General features: G+C 34.2%; 2 protein-coding genes and 1 long non-coding RNA gene across 3 annotated transcripts in view; 2 read left to right on the forward strand and 1 right to left on the reverse strand.

Moving 5' to 3' along the window:
* LOC106306895 (cytochrome P450 71A14-like) overlaps nucleotides 1–11,795 on the forward strand; it is a 35,820-nt gene extending 24,025 nt beyond the window's left edge. The window contains 4 exon segments of the mRNA XM_013743678.1: nucleotides 10,886–11,032; nucleotides 11,143–11,239; nucleotides 11,299–11,480; nucleotides 11,564–11,795. Of these exon segments, the coding sequence (XP_013599132.1) occupies nucleotides 10,886–11,032; nucleotides 11,143–11,239; nucleotides 11,299–11,480; nucleotides 11,564–11,770 (633 nt within the window). The 3' untranslated portion in view covers nucleotides 11,771–11,795.
* Nucleotides 2,833–3,432, reverse strand: LOC106306896. The gene is made up of 3 exons (XR_001263200.1): nucleotides 3,142–3,432; nucleotides 2,912–3,069; nucleotides 2,833–2,845 (listed from the first exon to the last, which is right to left on the reverse strand). It is a non-coding gene; the product is annotated as an uncharacterized LOC106306896 (long non-coding RNA).
* Nucleotides 11,796–14,561: 2,766 nt separating the features above from the next.
* LOC106304168 lies at nucleotides 14,562–15,172 on the forward strand. The gene has a single exon (XM_013740563.1). The coding sequence runs from the start codon at nucleotides 14,652–14,654 to the stop codon at nucleotides 14,931–14,933; it is 282 nt and encodes a 93-aa protein (XP_013596017.1). The 5' UTR covers nucleotides 14,562–14,651; the 3' UTR covers nucleotides 14,934–15,172.
* The last annotated feature ends 1,123 nt before the right edge of the window (nucleotides 15,173–16,295 follow it).

Below are 16,295 nucleotides of genomic sequence, written 5' to 3' on the forward strand. Positions count from 1 at the left end.
TTTTCTAGTTGTCTAATACCATCTTCATCTCATCGATATTGGATAATTTTCCCAACATATCATAGTGATGATATGGAACATGAAGATGAGTTTGAGAATTCGTTTGATCCTGAGGAAACAGGTGTGGAAAATCATTTCAACGAAGAAGATGATGGTGAGAGTGCAGAGTATTGGAGTACGAAGCTCTCTTCTTCTGGTATGAGCAATGATGAAGTTAAAGAGTGTTATTGAATCCTGGCGATGTAAAGTGCTAAAAGAGTAGAATAACAATCAATATTTTTGATATATGTATACTCACGGAATTACAAAAGAAGAGTGTTCATGTTCACAATCTTATTCCCGTCGGCTTGAAAATTGAGCATTACAAAACTGTGAACGTTCCATTTCCTATTTTTCTCAACTCTAGTTGGAGTTTCTCAATAGCTGCAACAACACCGCTCGCCACGGTGGCCTCGATCGAGTCTTGTTTGTTTGCTTTCTCCATGAGCAAGAGAGGGTGGTAATGTACCAAGTACTGAGTAAGCCAAAATACGGCCGGCAGCAGTTGCTGAACCAGCTCCCACGAAATTGAAAACATGATACACTCCTCGCGGTGAACATAACTCCAATGAGGGGTGGAGCCACGAGTTACTCGGGTTGAATCTTTTTCACCAGTGCATCTCGCATCAATCAATGTTGTACTTCTTCAACATCACTTGTGCATCCCTGTTTCAACACATCCTTCCACTAATTCGAGACAAATTCAGTAAACATACCCGAACTCACTAATAAATTACACAAAAGACAGGGGAACCAAAACACAAATGCATTTTAAATTGAATGTGGACGGTCAGTTTGGATTTCCAGCTAAGAGTTCTGTTTCTCATGTAGTGATAACAACATCAATCAGACTTCAATTCAACCAACAAACACCCAAACTTCTTTTCATTCTAGATTCTTAAATCACAATCACAAAGAACACACTCGTACATGCATTTGAGCAATTAAACCCTAACAGATTTGTAGCTCAAGGAATCTTACGCCTAGGATAGGATGGCTTCTAAATGGTTGATGAACACAACCACGTCGGCGATAAATCTTAACCGGTTAGGTCTGACTTAACTTAATTGTACCCGGTTGGATTATACCAAGTTATTATCGGCTATCGTTCCGTTGTTATTAGCCTTAAACTTAACCGGATGAATTTGTTTTACCCGGTTGGATTATTATACCAAATTATTATCGGCTCTAAGCACGACGGAGGCGGAGGCTTGGCGCTTGCTCAAGCTGATGCTGATCGGTGCTTGAGGAGTTTAATGACACTGTACTGACTTTATCAATATTTGCTGTAAAGAAACACACTTGTTGGTTTGGTCAAACTGGGTTCCTCCGTCCTTGTAATCTGAGTTAAAAAAAGTTTACCAGGTCGCGATGGCAGCAGCTCACGCAGTGGAAGTGTAAGACTTGAGTGACTGAAGCACCCAAAACTTGTTTCTCATCATCATACATAGGAGGTCTAGAGTATGTATGACTACACAAAACATATGACTTATTAGATGGAAAGACTAATCTCGTGAAGACTAAAAGAAAGAAAACAAAGAGAATCATGAATGTCACGTCACCATGGAGTAACCAAAGTCACAGATTTGGCGCAGGACTCCCATCGAGCAGCGTGTTCTCAAGCTTCAGATCTCTACCAGGGAATGACAGTTATCCACTCCACAAAATCAGCTGTTGAAACAAGTATCAAACATAAAGATTTCTTTAACATAAAGATCAGACCTCTGCTTCACTATATCGACCAGCATTGCAGATGCGTCCATTACAGTAATAGCAAGGTGAGTTGGGAGTCAGAACCACCCTCAAAACATCAACACTATATTAAATCCTCTGTTAAAAGTAGCTGTTCACAAAATCAACCAAAGACTACCTCCTTGAAACGGATATTATTAGAATTCCTAAGTGATCTGTGATTGATAATCTCTCTAGCTCTATCTGCAACCCAACATGTCACCCACAGGGCTGGAATGAAACGCCGACTCAGTTTTGCAATTGCACTCATTGGTGATCCCAAGCTGGTACCTGTATGTATGACATGCAACTTGATACTTTCCTCTCTGTGTTTTTACATAAAACACACACTTAATCACTAACACATAGTTCTGGTAGACTACTGGTATGGACCCTATCACAAAGAGACATGTGTGGGACATTATACAGGAATCAAAAAACGGTCGTGCCATCATACTAACAACGCATTCTATGGAAGAAGCTGATATTTTAGGTGACCATATAAGATCATGGCTAAAGGCAGGCTCCGCTGCATTGGAACCTCAATCAGGTTAAAATCACGCTTTGGCACTGGTAACCATCTCTTAGAAAAGCTCTCTTAGACCTTTATACATATATCAATGTTGTTCACCATGGTGTGATGTCTTCACGTATAGGATTTTTTCGAAGAGCTACAAAACAGAGAATCTGAGTTTGGAATCTCAGACATCCAGCTTGCGAAGTGTGTTTCTGAACATCGCAAGCTAGGCTGAACTAGATAGAAAGTGCAACCGCTGAAGGAACCTGTGGTTAGTCTCGAGAGTTAGAGTCATGCATCTTGGTCAAGGTAAATCATCCACAACGTTACATAAAAAAAAAAAAAAAAAGATTCAAGTTTCACCAAAAACATATCTAAATTCGGCCATGTACACAAGTTTATACATTTTTGGGCCTAAAATCAAAGTGTCCACTTGTTGCTATCGCCGTAGCCTCTACGTTCGGGCTTGAACAAGCTTCAAAAACGCTTCATATCTTCCACCACCAGAGTATCACCGACTTTCTTGAACTGCATAAGCTTAGACTTTTTACCAATCCTCTGAAAAAAAAAGCAGATCATGTAACTAAAGTAAAGACAAAACCGATTATGAATCAATTTTATTACCCTTCCTATTTCTTCCATGATCTCCTTGTTAGTTCCCATATCGTCAACTCCAACAACTGATACACAATCATCATCAATACTTCTGATTACTGTCTTCTGCGTATGGTTTTCCAATGCAATGAAATCTGGACAGATCCATCAGGCAGCTGTACAATGCTCTTAGGTACAGGAAAAGTCACAGCAAATTATTACCATCAATTCAAAAATAATTATGAGCCTAAACATAGTACCTTTGCTTTCTCTAGTTCATCCTTCCTAGCCTGAACTCTACTCTTACGAAGAGTTTTCAAATGAGCTCTACTTCTAGCTTTCTTATCGGTGGCTTGTTTTGCTTCACTAGAATTCTTGTAGACTCGTTCAGGTGGGAGACTGAGACACTCTCTCATCGTCCACTGAAGGTAAGTACGCGGATCTTTTTCCCTCTCGTTTGTAACCACAACCACCAAATGACACCCGCTTCAGTCAAAAGATCTAAGGTCTTGCTGAAGCCACCATCGCCAGAGATGAACGTGACGTTCTGAGGATCAGGGTTTAATTGCCTAAATTGTATGATTTGATAAAATCCTTCATACTAAACATCCGACGTCCGTAAAAGGTTTTTCGAATTAGGAATAATAATTAATAATTAATAATTATTATTATAATGAGATGTTAACTCATTGTTTCTGTTTGGAGATGGCGATAAATGTAACTCGATTATTAAAAGCCCATTAAACCTATATTTACATGTTATAATTTTTCCACAAATGGTAAACATATGAAGGTTTTAATTTGGGAAACTAGAATTTGATTTTTGGTGCAAAATATCAGTTGGTATTATGTATTATTTTTAAATTTTGATCTACAGATTTATATTAACAAATAGATATTTAGTGTTTTCGTATCTATCCGAACCAACACTTGAACATGTAAATCCACTAATCTGTATGTATTCCATTTAAAATTTAATAAAAAAATTTGTTGATTAATAATATGATAAATCTGCTAAAAAAAAAAATTTATCATTAAACTTTGACCTAACTTTGGTTAATCCATTTAAAATTCCAGAAAAAACTAATAATATTTCTAAAATTAAATTTTTAGATAATTTTAAATTGTACATGAAATTGAAAAACTTTTAAATTTCAATTTTTTTTGTACTTTGATGAATTTTTTACTTTTTGAAAAAAACAATATCAGAGAAAGCTAAAATTTATTTATATGACAATATTCGTTTGTTTTTGTTATGTATATTGTTTGAGGAATAAGTTTAAAGATGTCAGATCGTATAAAAATATTTATAAATATTTATTTATATATTTTTTGGCTAAATAAGTTAAGATCTACAGACATAAAAATATTCTTTTATAAAAAAAAAATTATTAATAACCGTTCCGTTTAAATTCTTAACATAATTTTTTGACATCAATTCTTACCATAGATAAAGCAATAGTTTATTGTAATTTTGTTATAAATATAAATACATTAGGCTTACAAATATTTGTAAGGATATTAATTATATTATATAATTTTAAAAAAAATTCATCTAAACACAAGTTGGAGGGAAAATGGGTAAAGAAACCCTGAACTTTTCACAAAACATTAAAAAAAACCTCACCTTTATTTGTGGGATTTAAAACCATGGCCTTATAAAATAATTGCAAACTAGATCTTGATCCGCGCAACCTAGATTATTTTTAATTGCAAACTAGATTATTTTTTTCAATTTATATATATATATATTTTTTATTTTAAATCATTGGTGGTACACATTTTTAACGTTAATCATATATTAAAATATTTATATAACTTTTTCAAATACAATAATTTCATAGTTTATATGTTATAATTAATCAATTGTTTAAAATCGTCACATGCATTTGTCGCTTCTTATTATATATTTATCTTATTGTATTTGCACTTAGTTACTAAAAAAAATTAATATATGCATGAAACAACATATCTGAAAATTATTTTGTGTTTAGTTTATACTAAATTCTAACCCACCGTCCTTCAAAGTTGGATTTTTGTTAGCAATATTTTTATGTTTATTCATTTTGGATAATATATTATTGTATATACAAAATTTTAAGATATGTAAATTTTATACATGTGTTATATAGTTTGCGAATATTAAGTTGTTCTGTCATCATATTATATTTTAACATAAATATTTATATTTATGAAAATAAATTTATCAATTTAATATAACTGATCATATTTAATGCAATATAATAGTTTATTTTAACACGATTTATTATTATTATAAAATATATAAAAATAAAATAGAATTTTTATTTTTCATTTTATAAATGATAACTGAATATATATAAATGCATAATAATAATTCTATTTAAAATTAAACTATATTGTTATTAAAGTAGTTACAAAGATTTTATATTATTAGCTTTAGTTAATATATGGAACTTACCAACATAATTTTTGGTTTTATTTTTAAGTTTGATATTTATATATGGAATTTAAATTAAATTAGACCTACATAATAGGGAAGAAATATTTTGAAATATTGTTAACAATAACAAAGGATATTTTTAAAAGAGAAACTATAATATATTGTACTTACAAACTAATTTTGTAGTAAAATATTTTATTTGAAACAGAAAAGATATTTATTTCTAACAAAATCTTTTAAAGATCTTTGAAAAATAATCAATTTAAATTATTATTATCATTAAAATATAATTAAAATATTTATATGATTTTAAATTTTGTTCATCAATAAAAAAAATCTAATTTGAAATTCTAATTATATTTTATGATGATTAAAATTTAAGTTAATTAATTTTGAAAAAAAAATTATCGTGATTCTGAAATGATTTTCTTAAAATTTTCTTAAACAATATTTATTTCTATTTTAAATAAAAATAAAGATATTAAAAGATATGAATGATTTGCTCAAAAAAAAAAAGATATGATGATTAAGTTATGTAAAATTTTATAAACATCCTACAGGAAGGTCCAAATAAAAAAATCACATATGAACAAAATCATGATTTCTGTTTTAATTTATAAGAAGATGCAACCTGTGTTAACAAACCGTGAACAGATTAACGGTGACAAAACGCTGTGTTTGAGTAGATCAAGAAAACCAATAAACGTAAGGTTTTGTGACAAAGTCATGCAAAATCTTAAATAGTTATATAGCTGATAAAACATGTAGGTTTATGCTTTATACTATACTAAAATTAGTAATGTATAACATAAATAAATTATCCTCAAAAAAAAAAGAACAACTAGAGTCAAGAAATAATAAACTTACAAAATGTCAGTTGCTATAAACTTATCACAAAATAAAATGCAGAATCTTTCATCACTTACGTCGTCGAATACTCATCTTGTTTCGCTCGTGTTCTCTGAAAAGTGATGTAGGTAACACGATGTTATTACTCATGTCTCGAACGCTCCGACCAACACATACATAGTCGTCTCCTGTCAATGAACTATGGAAAACACCATGACTTTCTATAGGAACATTTGGTTGGCTATGAAATAGAGGTACTGTTTGGCTATGTAACGTGGCTGTTGGCTGGCTTTGTAGTGTAGGTGTTGTCTCCACAGACTGTTCTTCACTCATCTGACGTTTTGATGGACGACCTCGAGGCTTTTTTGGAGGAATAATCGCTGTTTCATTTGAACATGTTCTCTTGGTATGTCCTTTTTGAAGACACTTGCTACATGTCTGAAAACATACAAACCACATCAACACATTAGAATAGCATGAATTCATGCTCGAAACAACAACTCAATAAAAGAATACATATACATCAGCAAGGAACAATGATAATACCATTTGAATTCCATGTTGTGTTTGTTTACCCGCAGAAGTTTCAGATGCTTCAAGACGTCTTTTCAGAATTTTCTTCCATCCACGAGATTCTTTAAAAAGAGGTGGTAACACTCTTACATCTCTATTCATAGGCCAAAGCTCCATACCATTGTTAGGTTTAAGTATGTGTTCATAACACACTTTCCATTTAGGAATTGAAAGCCATTCAAAAACCAATGATTCGGGTGTGCGAGCATTTCTATTCTCAGCCAATAAAGCAGAAATCATATGAGAGCACGGGATACCACTGACCTCGTATCGGCGACATGTGCAAGACACTTCGTTTCTTACATTGACCCTATACTTGGTTGAACCATGTTCAACTTCATACCAACCTCTTCCACCACAAATAGGAGTGCAATCTTTTACCTTTTTTCTTTCTTTATCGAGTGTCTTTTTAACATTTGGGGTTACCTCTTCTTCGTATTGGTCTATCATGCGCATCTTTCCTTCATTGCTTTTCATGACATGTATCCGAATATCTTCAAGCAACCCAACCAATGGTTTAGACCGTCCATCCTTGATAACACTATTAAATGATTCACTCATATTGTTCTCAACAGCATCACACTTAGGAAACCCTGTGAAGAATGCTCTGCAAGAAAATAATTAAATGTTAAGATAAAATATTAAACTATTTTACATAACTACTAAAGTAATGCATTCTTAGTATATACCTGGACCAGTGACATGCAGACCATCGCATAAGATCTTCATAAGCTTCATGGTTTAGAATCTTAAAATCATCTACTCTTTGCTCAAAAACTCTCTCATTATATACTTTTGCCATTTTCAAGAATGCAATATGTAAAAGACCTGTTTTATCACCATGCTTCTTGTACAAGTTAGTCCATATATGTCTAGCACACATTCTATGCTCACAATAAGGAAGAACAGATTCTTTTGCTGCTATTAAACCCTTCTGTTGATCTGAAACAAGAGTTAGACCATTTCCTAGACCAAGGTCTAAGTCCTCTTGTAGTAATGTCATAAACCACTCCCAGTTTGGTTTGTTCTCAACAGAAACAACAGCCCACGCCACTGGAAATATTGTATTATTAACATCTCGGCCGACAGCTATTAATACTTCTCCTTTTATTTTTCCTTTCATGAATGTTCCATCAAGATGAAGAATACACCTACACCCATTTTTCCACCCTTCTTTCATGGCATAAAACAAGAATAGAACTTCTCAAACACATTAGCTTTTGTTCCCAAAATTATTGTAGAATCTGGATTGGACTCCTTGAGTGCACCCACATAATCATACATCCTTGTAAATTGTTCTTGATACTCATCAGCAATCGTTTTAAGACAAATTGGTCGTGTCTCTCTACATTTATCTCTCGACACTAAAAGTCGATCATTAGCCCGCAACCGGTTCCCAATTTCACCGGCTTTCAGATCAGGATTTCTTCTAAATTCATCTAAGAACTTATCAGCTATTTTTCTTGAAGTTAATAACCGAACTTTACCATTCCATGAGCATGTGTGCTTTTCAACAAACGTTCTGACAACCATATTTTTACTTGAGCTGTTAATTGAGGCATAGATATTCCAAGGACATCCTTCTTCTGCACACACAGCAGCTACTTTAATAGCTTCAGATCTTTTATACCTTATATTTTTCTTCATATCCACAGCATACATATCTATAGCCTTTTTGAAACTATCCTTACTGCTAAAAGCTTGGCCAACTCGAAAGACAATCATCTCATTAGACTGATCTCCATTGTCACTGTCACTGTCACTGTCCTCTTGCATATGCACACCAAACAATTCTTCACTTGGTTCCGTATCACTTTCACAGCCATTATCATGATTTCTTTCGTCATCTTCAGCAGCATTGTCTGTGAAATCTTCAAAGTTGTGTTCACCATCTTCCGCCACACCACAGCAATACATATTATCACTTCACAATGAAAACAATTAAACAATCAGAATGTGTGAAAATTGTCTCCAAAACTTACTCAAGATCAATGAAATAAATAGTTTTCAAACAAAAATATTGAATTTGAGTTCTAAATCATAAAAGTTGTAATGAATTCTAGATAAAACAAATAAAATACCTCATTCCCAATTATAAAAGATCTTCCGTTGTGTGTAGTTGCTCTTCTTCGAGTACAGTTTTTAGTATTTCAGTGTTTGACCTAATAGAAGAGAAGAAAACGGCTATCAAGAAAAATAATGTGTTATTCACTTTTAACAAAACACAGCGTTTTGTCACCGTTAATCAGTTCACGGTTTGTTAACGTAGGGCGCATTTGCAATTATTTTAGAAGGCCAGGTTTTTAAATCCCACTAATAAAGGTGAGGGTTTTTTAATGTTTTGTGAAAAGCTCAGGGTTTCTTTACCCATTTTCCCCAAGGTGGATCTAAAAGTTGTGTTTTTATTTTAATAGTATTGATTTGGATAAGCTTTAGTCAAACTTATATAATGTGTCAACCATTTTAAACATTTTTCAATAGGGTGGATTATTGGATCATATCATAAACCAACTTGGATTATTTTGAAAAAAAAGGATCTAAAGATGTGGCTATTCATTAGAAAAAAAAAGTCTGAAAAAGTTACAGAATGACAAATTTTGAGATCTGAGCAGATTTAAAATCACAACACCTGTAAATATAAATGTCTTATGTAGAGTTTTAGATATGAATCTTCAGGTTAATATCTTGATTTATTTGTGGTTGATTAGTTTTAGGTTTCGTTTCAGGTTCGAGATCGTGAATCAAAGAACAACCCAAAGCTTTTGTTCACCCGGTGTTCGCTGATCTACTCACCCGAGAGGAAACGACATCCCTCTCAACAGATTCACTATCAATCTCAATCACGCTTTACAAGATCACAACAATGGCGGACCTATTCAACAGATTACAAGATTGAGAAATGTATAGCTCACTCGTCGTATCCTCTGTGGAGATCGGAAAGTCGCCGCCGGAATGATCTCTAACCGTGTACCGCTTTCGCAACTCCGTCGATCTTCACCCTCACGACCTTGAGCTAAGTCTTTGCTCTCTCTCTGTGTCTCTGCAACTTGATTGTTTCTCTCTCGTCTACGTGATAGTGACGATGCCAGCTCACGAGTTTGTTATAACAAACTCATCCTAAATGCCTTTGCAAAACGCATCGTTTTATTTAGAGAAAGATGGGCTGAGACTTGGGCTTCTTTCTTGGTGCAGGTTTCGGAAGAAAAACGGGCCGTGGAACACGAGACCCACTTTGGAGTTTGGCTGAACTAAACTCACATCTTATCTCAAAAGAAATTGAATTGACTTTTGAGAGATGGTCATAAAGAAAGAAAAAAAAAACTATCAATTTTTTCTTATCAGTTTGGTGATCCTTTCCACTCTTTTCTCTGGCAACAAAACGTAGTGTGCCTCAAAATGAAAAACAACACAACTTCGCGGTTTCTCTTCCACGGGGCTCCGAAAATTGTGACAGTTTTTAAGAGGTTAGTTAAGAGGTAGAAGATGCAGCCACCTTCTTCCGCACAATCCTCTTCCGCCTAGCCTTTGGAGGTGGAGAATCTGAAGCTGAGTCCTGTTGCTTCAAACCAAGTATCCCTGAGACTATCGCATTCTTTGAGATGAACCGTCTTGAAGCTGGCTTTGCTGCTGCTGCCTCTGAAGGTCGGTTGTATGCTTTTGAGAGCAGATCATCAGACTGAGCCAGCGGGTCTGCCTCCACACCTAGCCACACTTGTCTTGATCTTTCCCCTAACTGAACGTTCATAATCCTGTTCCACATCCAATCCAATCTTTCATTACACAAATCCCCATACCAAAGGGTTCCCTAAGGCTTGGGTGAAAGAGAAGAATACCTCACGGCAATGCCCAAGAAGAGTGATATTCCTATGACATCAAAGTGGTTGCTTATTGCTCTTTCAAATCCACATAACAACAGATATCTCAAGTTCGCGTATAACCCAAGAAATGCGCCATAACCAAGAGCGTTTGTGGTGATTGATGGAAATGTCACAGATACTCTGCCAAAACAAAGATACAAAAACTCACAAATTAGCCACTGTGAATGTCACAATCATAGGATGTAAACAGAAGGCCTGTTTTTTTTCTTGAGATACAACAAATCCAACTACTTTCATCTCCACAGATTATTGTAACACATGATACTTATACAATTCATTCAGCTTGATGGTTTTCTTGAAAAAGCAGTACAAGATCATGAAAATGCAGATGAAGAGAGATCAGATTTTGTACATATGTTGCTATCTGTTCAAAGAGATGAGACGACATCATTTGAGTTTGAGAGAAGGGACTTAAAATTCGTCCTCTTGGTAAAGCATTTTTAACCTATTTTTTCAAGAAGAAAAAAACTCTACTAGTCATTTTTAATGATTAGGAAGTTCTATGATTTTAGTTTTTCTTATCTTTATTTTTTTTGGAGGATATGTTGTTCGCGGCAGCGCCAACAACTTTCGCACTATTAGAGTGGACAATGACAGAGCTTATAAGACATCCGGAGTGTTCAAAGAAACTCAAGCTGAGAAGCTGAGAAGCTGAGAAGCTGAGAAGCTTGGAAGCTGAGAAGCTAAAAAAAAAAAAGAGATTTGTTCTGTTTCAACACATAAGTTATATGTAAGGGAGCAAGAAACTGAGAAGATGAATTATTTAAATCTTGTGATTAAGGAGGCGCTTCGACTACATCCCGGGGTACCATTAGCTCCCCGGCAATTGAGTGAAGATGTTAAAGTACATGGATATGACGTAGCTGCAGGAACACAAGTAAATCTTTACATCTTATGATTAAGATCAAACCCTAATGACAGTACATATTTTTTAAGATAAAATGTGTATTTGGAACACAGGTGTTAATCAATATATGGGCAATCCAAAGAGACGTGTCAGCTTGGGGACAAGATGCAGATGAGTTTAGGCCAGATAAGCATTTAGATATGGTTGCAGATTTTCAAGGACAGAATCTCAAGTTTATTCCATTTGGTTCAGGGAGAAGAATATGTCGTGGAAGTGGATATGTAGTAGCTTTTTGGTGGAAGTCACATTGGCCAACCTAGTGAAAAAGTTCGACTGGAAAGTTGACGTAGGAGCAATGGGAGATGATAAGCCCGATGTAGCTGAAGCAATTGGTATTGATGTTTGCCGCATGGACCCTCTTATTGTTAATTTGTCCATCTTCTGCTTAATACTTCACGTAAGAGTCGTTTTAAAATGTGTTAAATATGTGAGAAGTACTATTATGTAAAAGAGAAGAAAACTATGTAAAATTAAGACGCTTGTGTTAAACGAATATATTCTCAGATGTTGTAGCATCTTGCATCACATAATAGAAACGGAGGAATCATCCGGGGATTTCAGTGAATTCAGGAAAATCATAACTTTTTGTTTTAGAAAAAAAGCACTGAAAACTGGAAGGATATTTATACTCTGAAAAACAACTATATTTTAAAATGCTCTGGTAGACTAAGACTTATATATATATATAGTCTATAAATAGATCTCTAACAGCATCAACATCACTAAAGTCGATACCATAGTTTCTCGTCTATATAAAATTGATATAAACAATTAAAATTTTATAAGATGATTTTAATCATTTTTTAATGACTCATATTTTATTAAGTTATTACAGTATTTAATTTCCAATAAACTCTTCTATTTACTACTAATGAAGGTGTCCTTACTCCTTAGACTCTAACTCGGTTTGTCCTGGTTCCTGGTTGTTTTAACAAGTTTTTTCTTCCATTGTTTGATTGATTCAAATACACTATAAGATGCGCGCTCCTATTGACAGATAACAGCCGTGTCAAAAAACCCTGGAAAGAATGGAAAGTTCAATTTGATACTAGGTCACTATATTTACTCTGGGATAAAATGAAGCAGTGGAGTAGGAGTCATATAGAGTATATCATAAATTTATTTACTTTTAGCAGAGCCCTAAGACAAGGCCCATCCCTTTATTAGCTATACCTTCTTTATGTTAAACTTGCAATCAATTTGATGCTTTTAATAACAGTGATGGTGAACTGGTGCACACGTAACACAGTTTCTGACGTGAGTTGGGACGTTTTAAAATTTATTTGAGATATTTTGATGATACATTAATTAACTAAAAGGAGATAGTGATCACTGATCAGTATCCATACAGCATATTCCAACTAAACATTTCAACAGTTGGCATGCCTACTCTGTGTTATGCATTGTTAATTTAATTTATCGTTTCAAAATGACAAAATCCCACCATAATCTCTTCTTTTGTTTAGTAACTTTGACTAAACCGGTAAACAGTCGTTGGAATATATAACGAACTTTTCATTTGGCTCAAGCAAACCTCAATTATAAAACCAAAATCGAATTAGAATTCAAATTTGAACACACATACCATGTAAAAATGTAAAGAACCGATAAGAAATGTGTGAATTTGAAAGAGTGACTAAAAGGCGACGACATTCATTGAACCTGGACGTGTTTTTGAACCATTGCAAGTCGGACGTGACATTTTCTTGGTCTGCCATGTTTCATGATCACGCTACCTGTTTATTTGTCTTCATAATTTTGTAAAACTGGTTTAAATAAGACATATATTTTTTCACCCGATTACAGCAAAAATAGAAGCGAATCAGTTACGATTTCATTCATATGTAGACAAAAAGTCTTCTTAGTAACATTTCCCATATACATAACAATCACGAGATAGTTAATATTTAAAAAACAAATTAAAAATAAGCAAATTACTCTTAACTAACCAGGACGAGTTAGTCTAGTGATGTATGGCTTGCGGCTGCAAGTACGGCCTCCGGGTTCGATTCGCACTGGCCACCAGAGAATTTACAGAGAATTTACATGCGGACTTGCTCTGGTGCCCAAGACCAAAGATCGTTTTCTGGCCATGACCTACCCTCGGATGTGCGTCCGCACCGCTAAAGGGTTCGGTCTCTAGTCTGGACCACACGGTGGACCATGACCCTTGGTTATCAAAAAAAAATTACTCTTTAACTATAGAAGCAGATGGAGTAAATAGTTGAATAATCGTGACGGCCATTGACTTTGATAGAGTCTGTCCAATTAAGAGAAGGAGGTGGGAATATGATTACGTCGACAAGGCTTTGCTCTCATAACCATTCCTTTACGGTGGCTTTAATTGGCGGAATATATTAGTGGAAAGGATAAAGGTTAGAAAATGATTTCCACTACATTCAATGTTTTTCCTAGATACAAGAAAAGTAGCGAAATTTTTGTTTTGTTTTCTCCTTATTACATGTTTTTTTTTTTTGAGGAAGGGCATTCCTTATTACATGTTACAAACAAACATGTCATCTAAGATACATTCCAAAAATATAGAACGAAATTCGTATAACATCTCCCTTGCAAAGAAAAGTATATGGTCCAAACTTTTTAGATTTACCAATGTGTATTCTAGGAACACGGCTTCTGACAGAGAGTATCTCCACATATCATGGGCCTATAGCGAGTTTACGCCGTAGACTAATATCGTTTGTGTATATGCAGAATTCTTTTAGTAGAATTTTCAAAACAGTATCATAAAATTTTGAATTTCGTTTAGCAAAAATAATAATTGTATATCTAGAAAATTTCCCGTGAAACTTTTTTAATTCTCCAACAACATTTCTAGCCGCTGAAATAATTTTGTCGTACCACTAAAATTTTGGAAAAATATATGGTGGGATCCAACGTGTGTAAGAAAACAATAAAATAACAAATTGTTCTAGAGGAGGAAAATAAAAAACGAGAAAATAAAAAACGAGAACAAGAGATACATTGAACCTAGACATATACCCACCCAAAAGCCCAGTCACCATGATGCCTATAAAATAGGAGCATTCAAGAACAAGAACACAAACACAAAGCCAACAAAAAGAAAGAAAAAAAAACTCAAAACAAAACAAAAAACAAAAACAAAGAAACTTTTAAAAACAAATGGGGAAAGGAGGAAATTTCGTGACGGTGGCGGCTTCTGAGGTGGAGGAGCTACGACGGAAGAACGGAGAGATGGAAAAAGCGGTGGAGGAAATGAGGAGAGAGATGTTGCAGCTGTGGCGACGGACGCAGGTGGCGGAAGAGGCTGAGGAGCGTCTCTGCTCTCAGCTGGCCGAGCTCGAAGCCGAATCGCTCGACCAGGCGCGTGATTACCAATCTCGCATCCTCTTCCTCGTGAACGAACTCTCTCGTCTCTCCTCATCCGATTTGGCCTCGCCCTAGATTGATAGATCGATACATGCGTATTTGTGTAATGATAGATATCTTAGATTATTGCATGTATTTTAATTTACAAAATCGGCTCATCATATCAATGCCAATTCTGTAGAGTTTTTCTTTTTCTTATTGTTTATAGATCTCTAATTTCTGCTTGGAAATTTTAGTGTAAACAAAAAAATCCATGTTGTTATAAAAATAGGTAATGAAGATCTTTGGAAAAAAAAAGCATTTTTAGTTTGAAATGGAGTATGTAACAGGACAGTACAATTTGGATTTAAAAAAAAAAATTAACAAAGGAAAAACATTTATTTTTTTTATTGTTTCTATTCATATGTGAGGACATGTCCAATTAAAACTGTAAGAAATCCCCCGGGTATTTGAAATGTCATCTTTGATCAAATAATTAACTAATAAATCAGTATGTGTGTGCTTTGCTGTTGTTGGTTTTCTCTAGAGTCGCTGACCTCTAGTGGCGTTCCAACAATGGTTTTGGTCTTTCTAGAATATTACATATCAAGTTTATTGCACGAAAACAGATAGTTGAATCGCATAACGTGTTGTACTTTTGTGATATAACGAAAACTTAGCATAACTCTCTTCAACCATGAATCACATACATGGATCTCGTATCCGCAACCACAATATTCATCTATTTCTAATTAGTGTTATAGGAAGTAAATGAGTATAAAATCTTAGGGATACAACGCCACTGCTACGTACAGCGATTATTTGCTTGCTATTGCATTTATGGTTGTACCAGTTTATTTCTTTCTTTTAGACGAAAATTCAGAACATATATATCCTTTTCAATCAAAATTTATTGTGAATTGTAAATGCAGGAAAAAAATCGAAACAGGAAAAGACACCATGTTTTTATTTTGTGTACGTATATAAGTTTTACAAAAACATTATAGAATTGTATTATTGTCACATGTAAATGCAAATAGTATTGAGTTTGAATCGTTTTTTTATCTTCAAATAAGAATATCCTTGTTCAACAGATTCGGGCGACCATAAAGGATGGTGTAGCTAATGTGATATTTACCAGAAGTAATAGGAAAGCTAAAACCCTGTAGAGAAAGATATACTTGGTGGGCAAATCCCATAGCCTCGCATCATATGCCTCCGGATCACTTTCATGAGTATACATATCACATATGAGAATGAGTAATTAGTGTATTTATATTAGTTGTTACTTGTTTTAGATGTTGATGTGTTACCTAACTTAAATAAAACATTTCTTATACAACCACAGTTCTGAATGGTGAAACGTAACCGGTCTTTAAAGGAAATTCAGGATGGTCATGGTTCCAATAAATCAGACGCAATTTCTTGAAAAACATTGTTTATGTTTATACATCTTAC

This window comes from Brassica oleracea, chromosome C7, assembly GCF_000695525.1.
Source record: "Brassica oleracea var. oleracea cultivar TO1000 chromosome C7, BOL, whole genome shotgun sequence".
NCBI classification, from domain to species: domain Eukaryota; kingdom Viridiplantae; phylum Streptophyta; class Magnoliopsida; order Brassicales; family Brassicaceae; genus Brassica; species Brassica oleracea.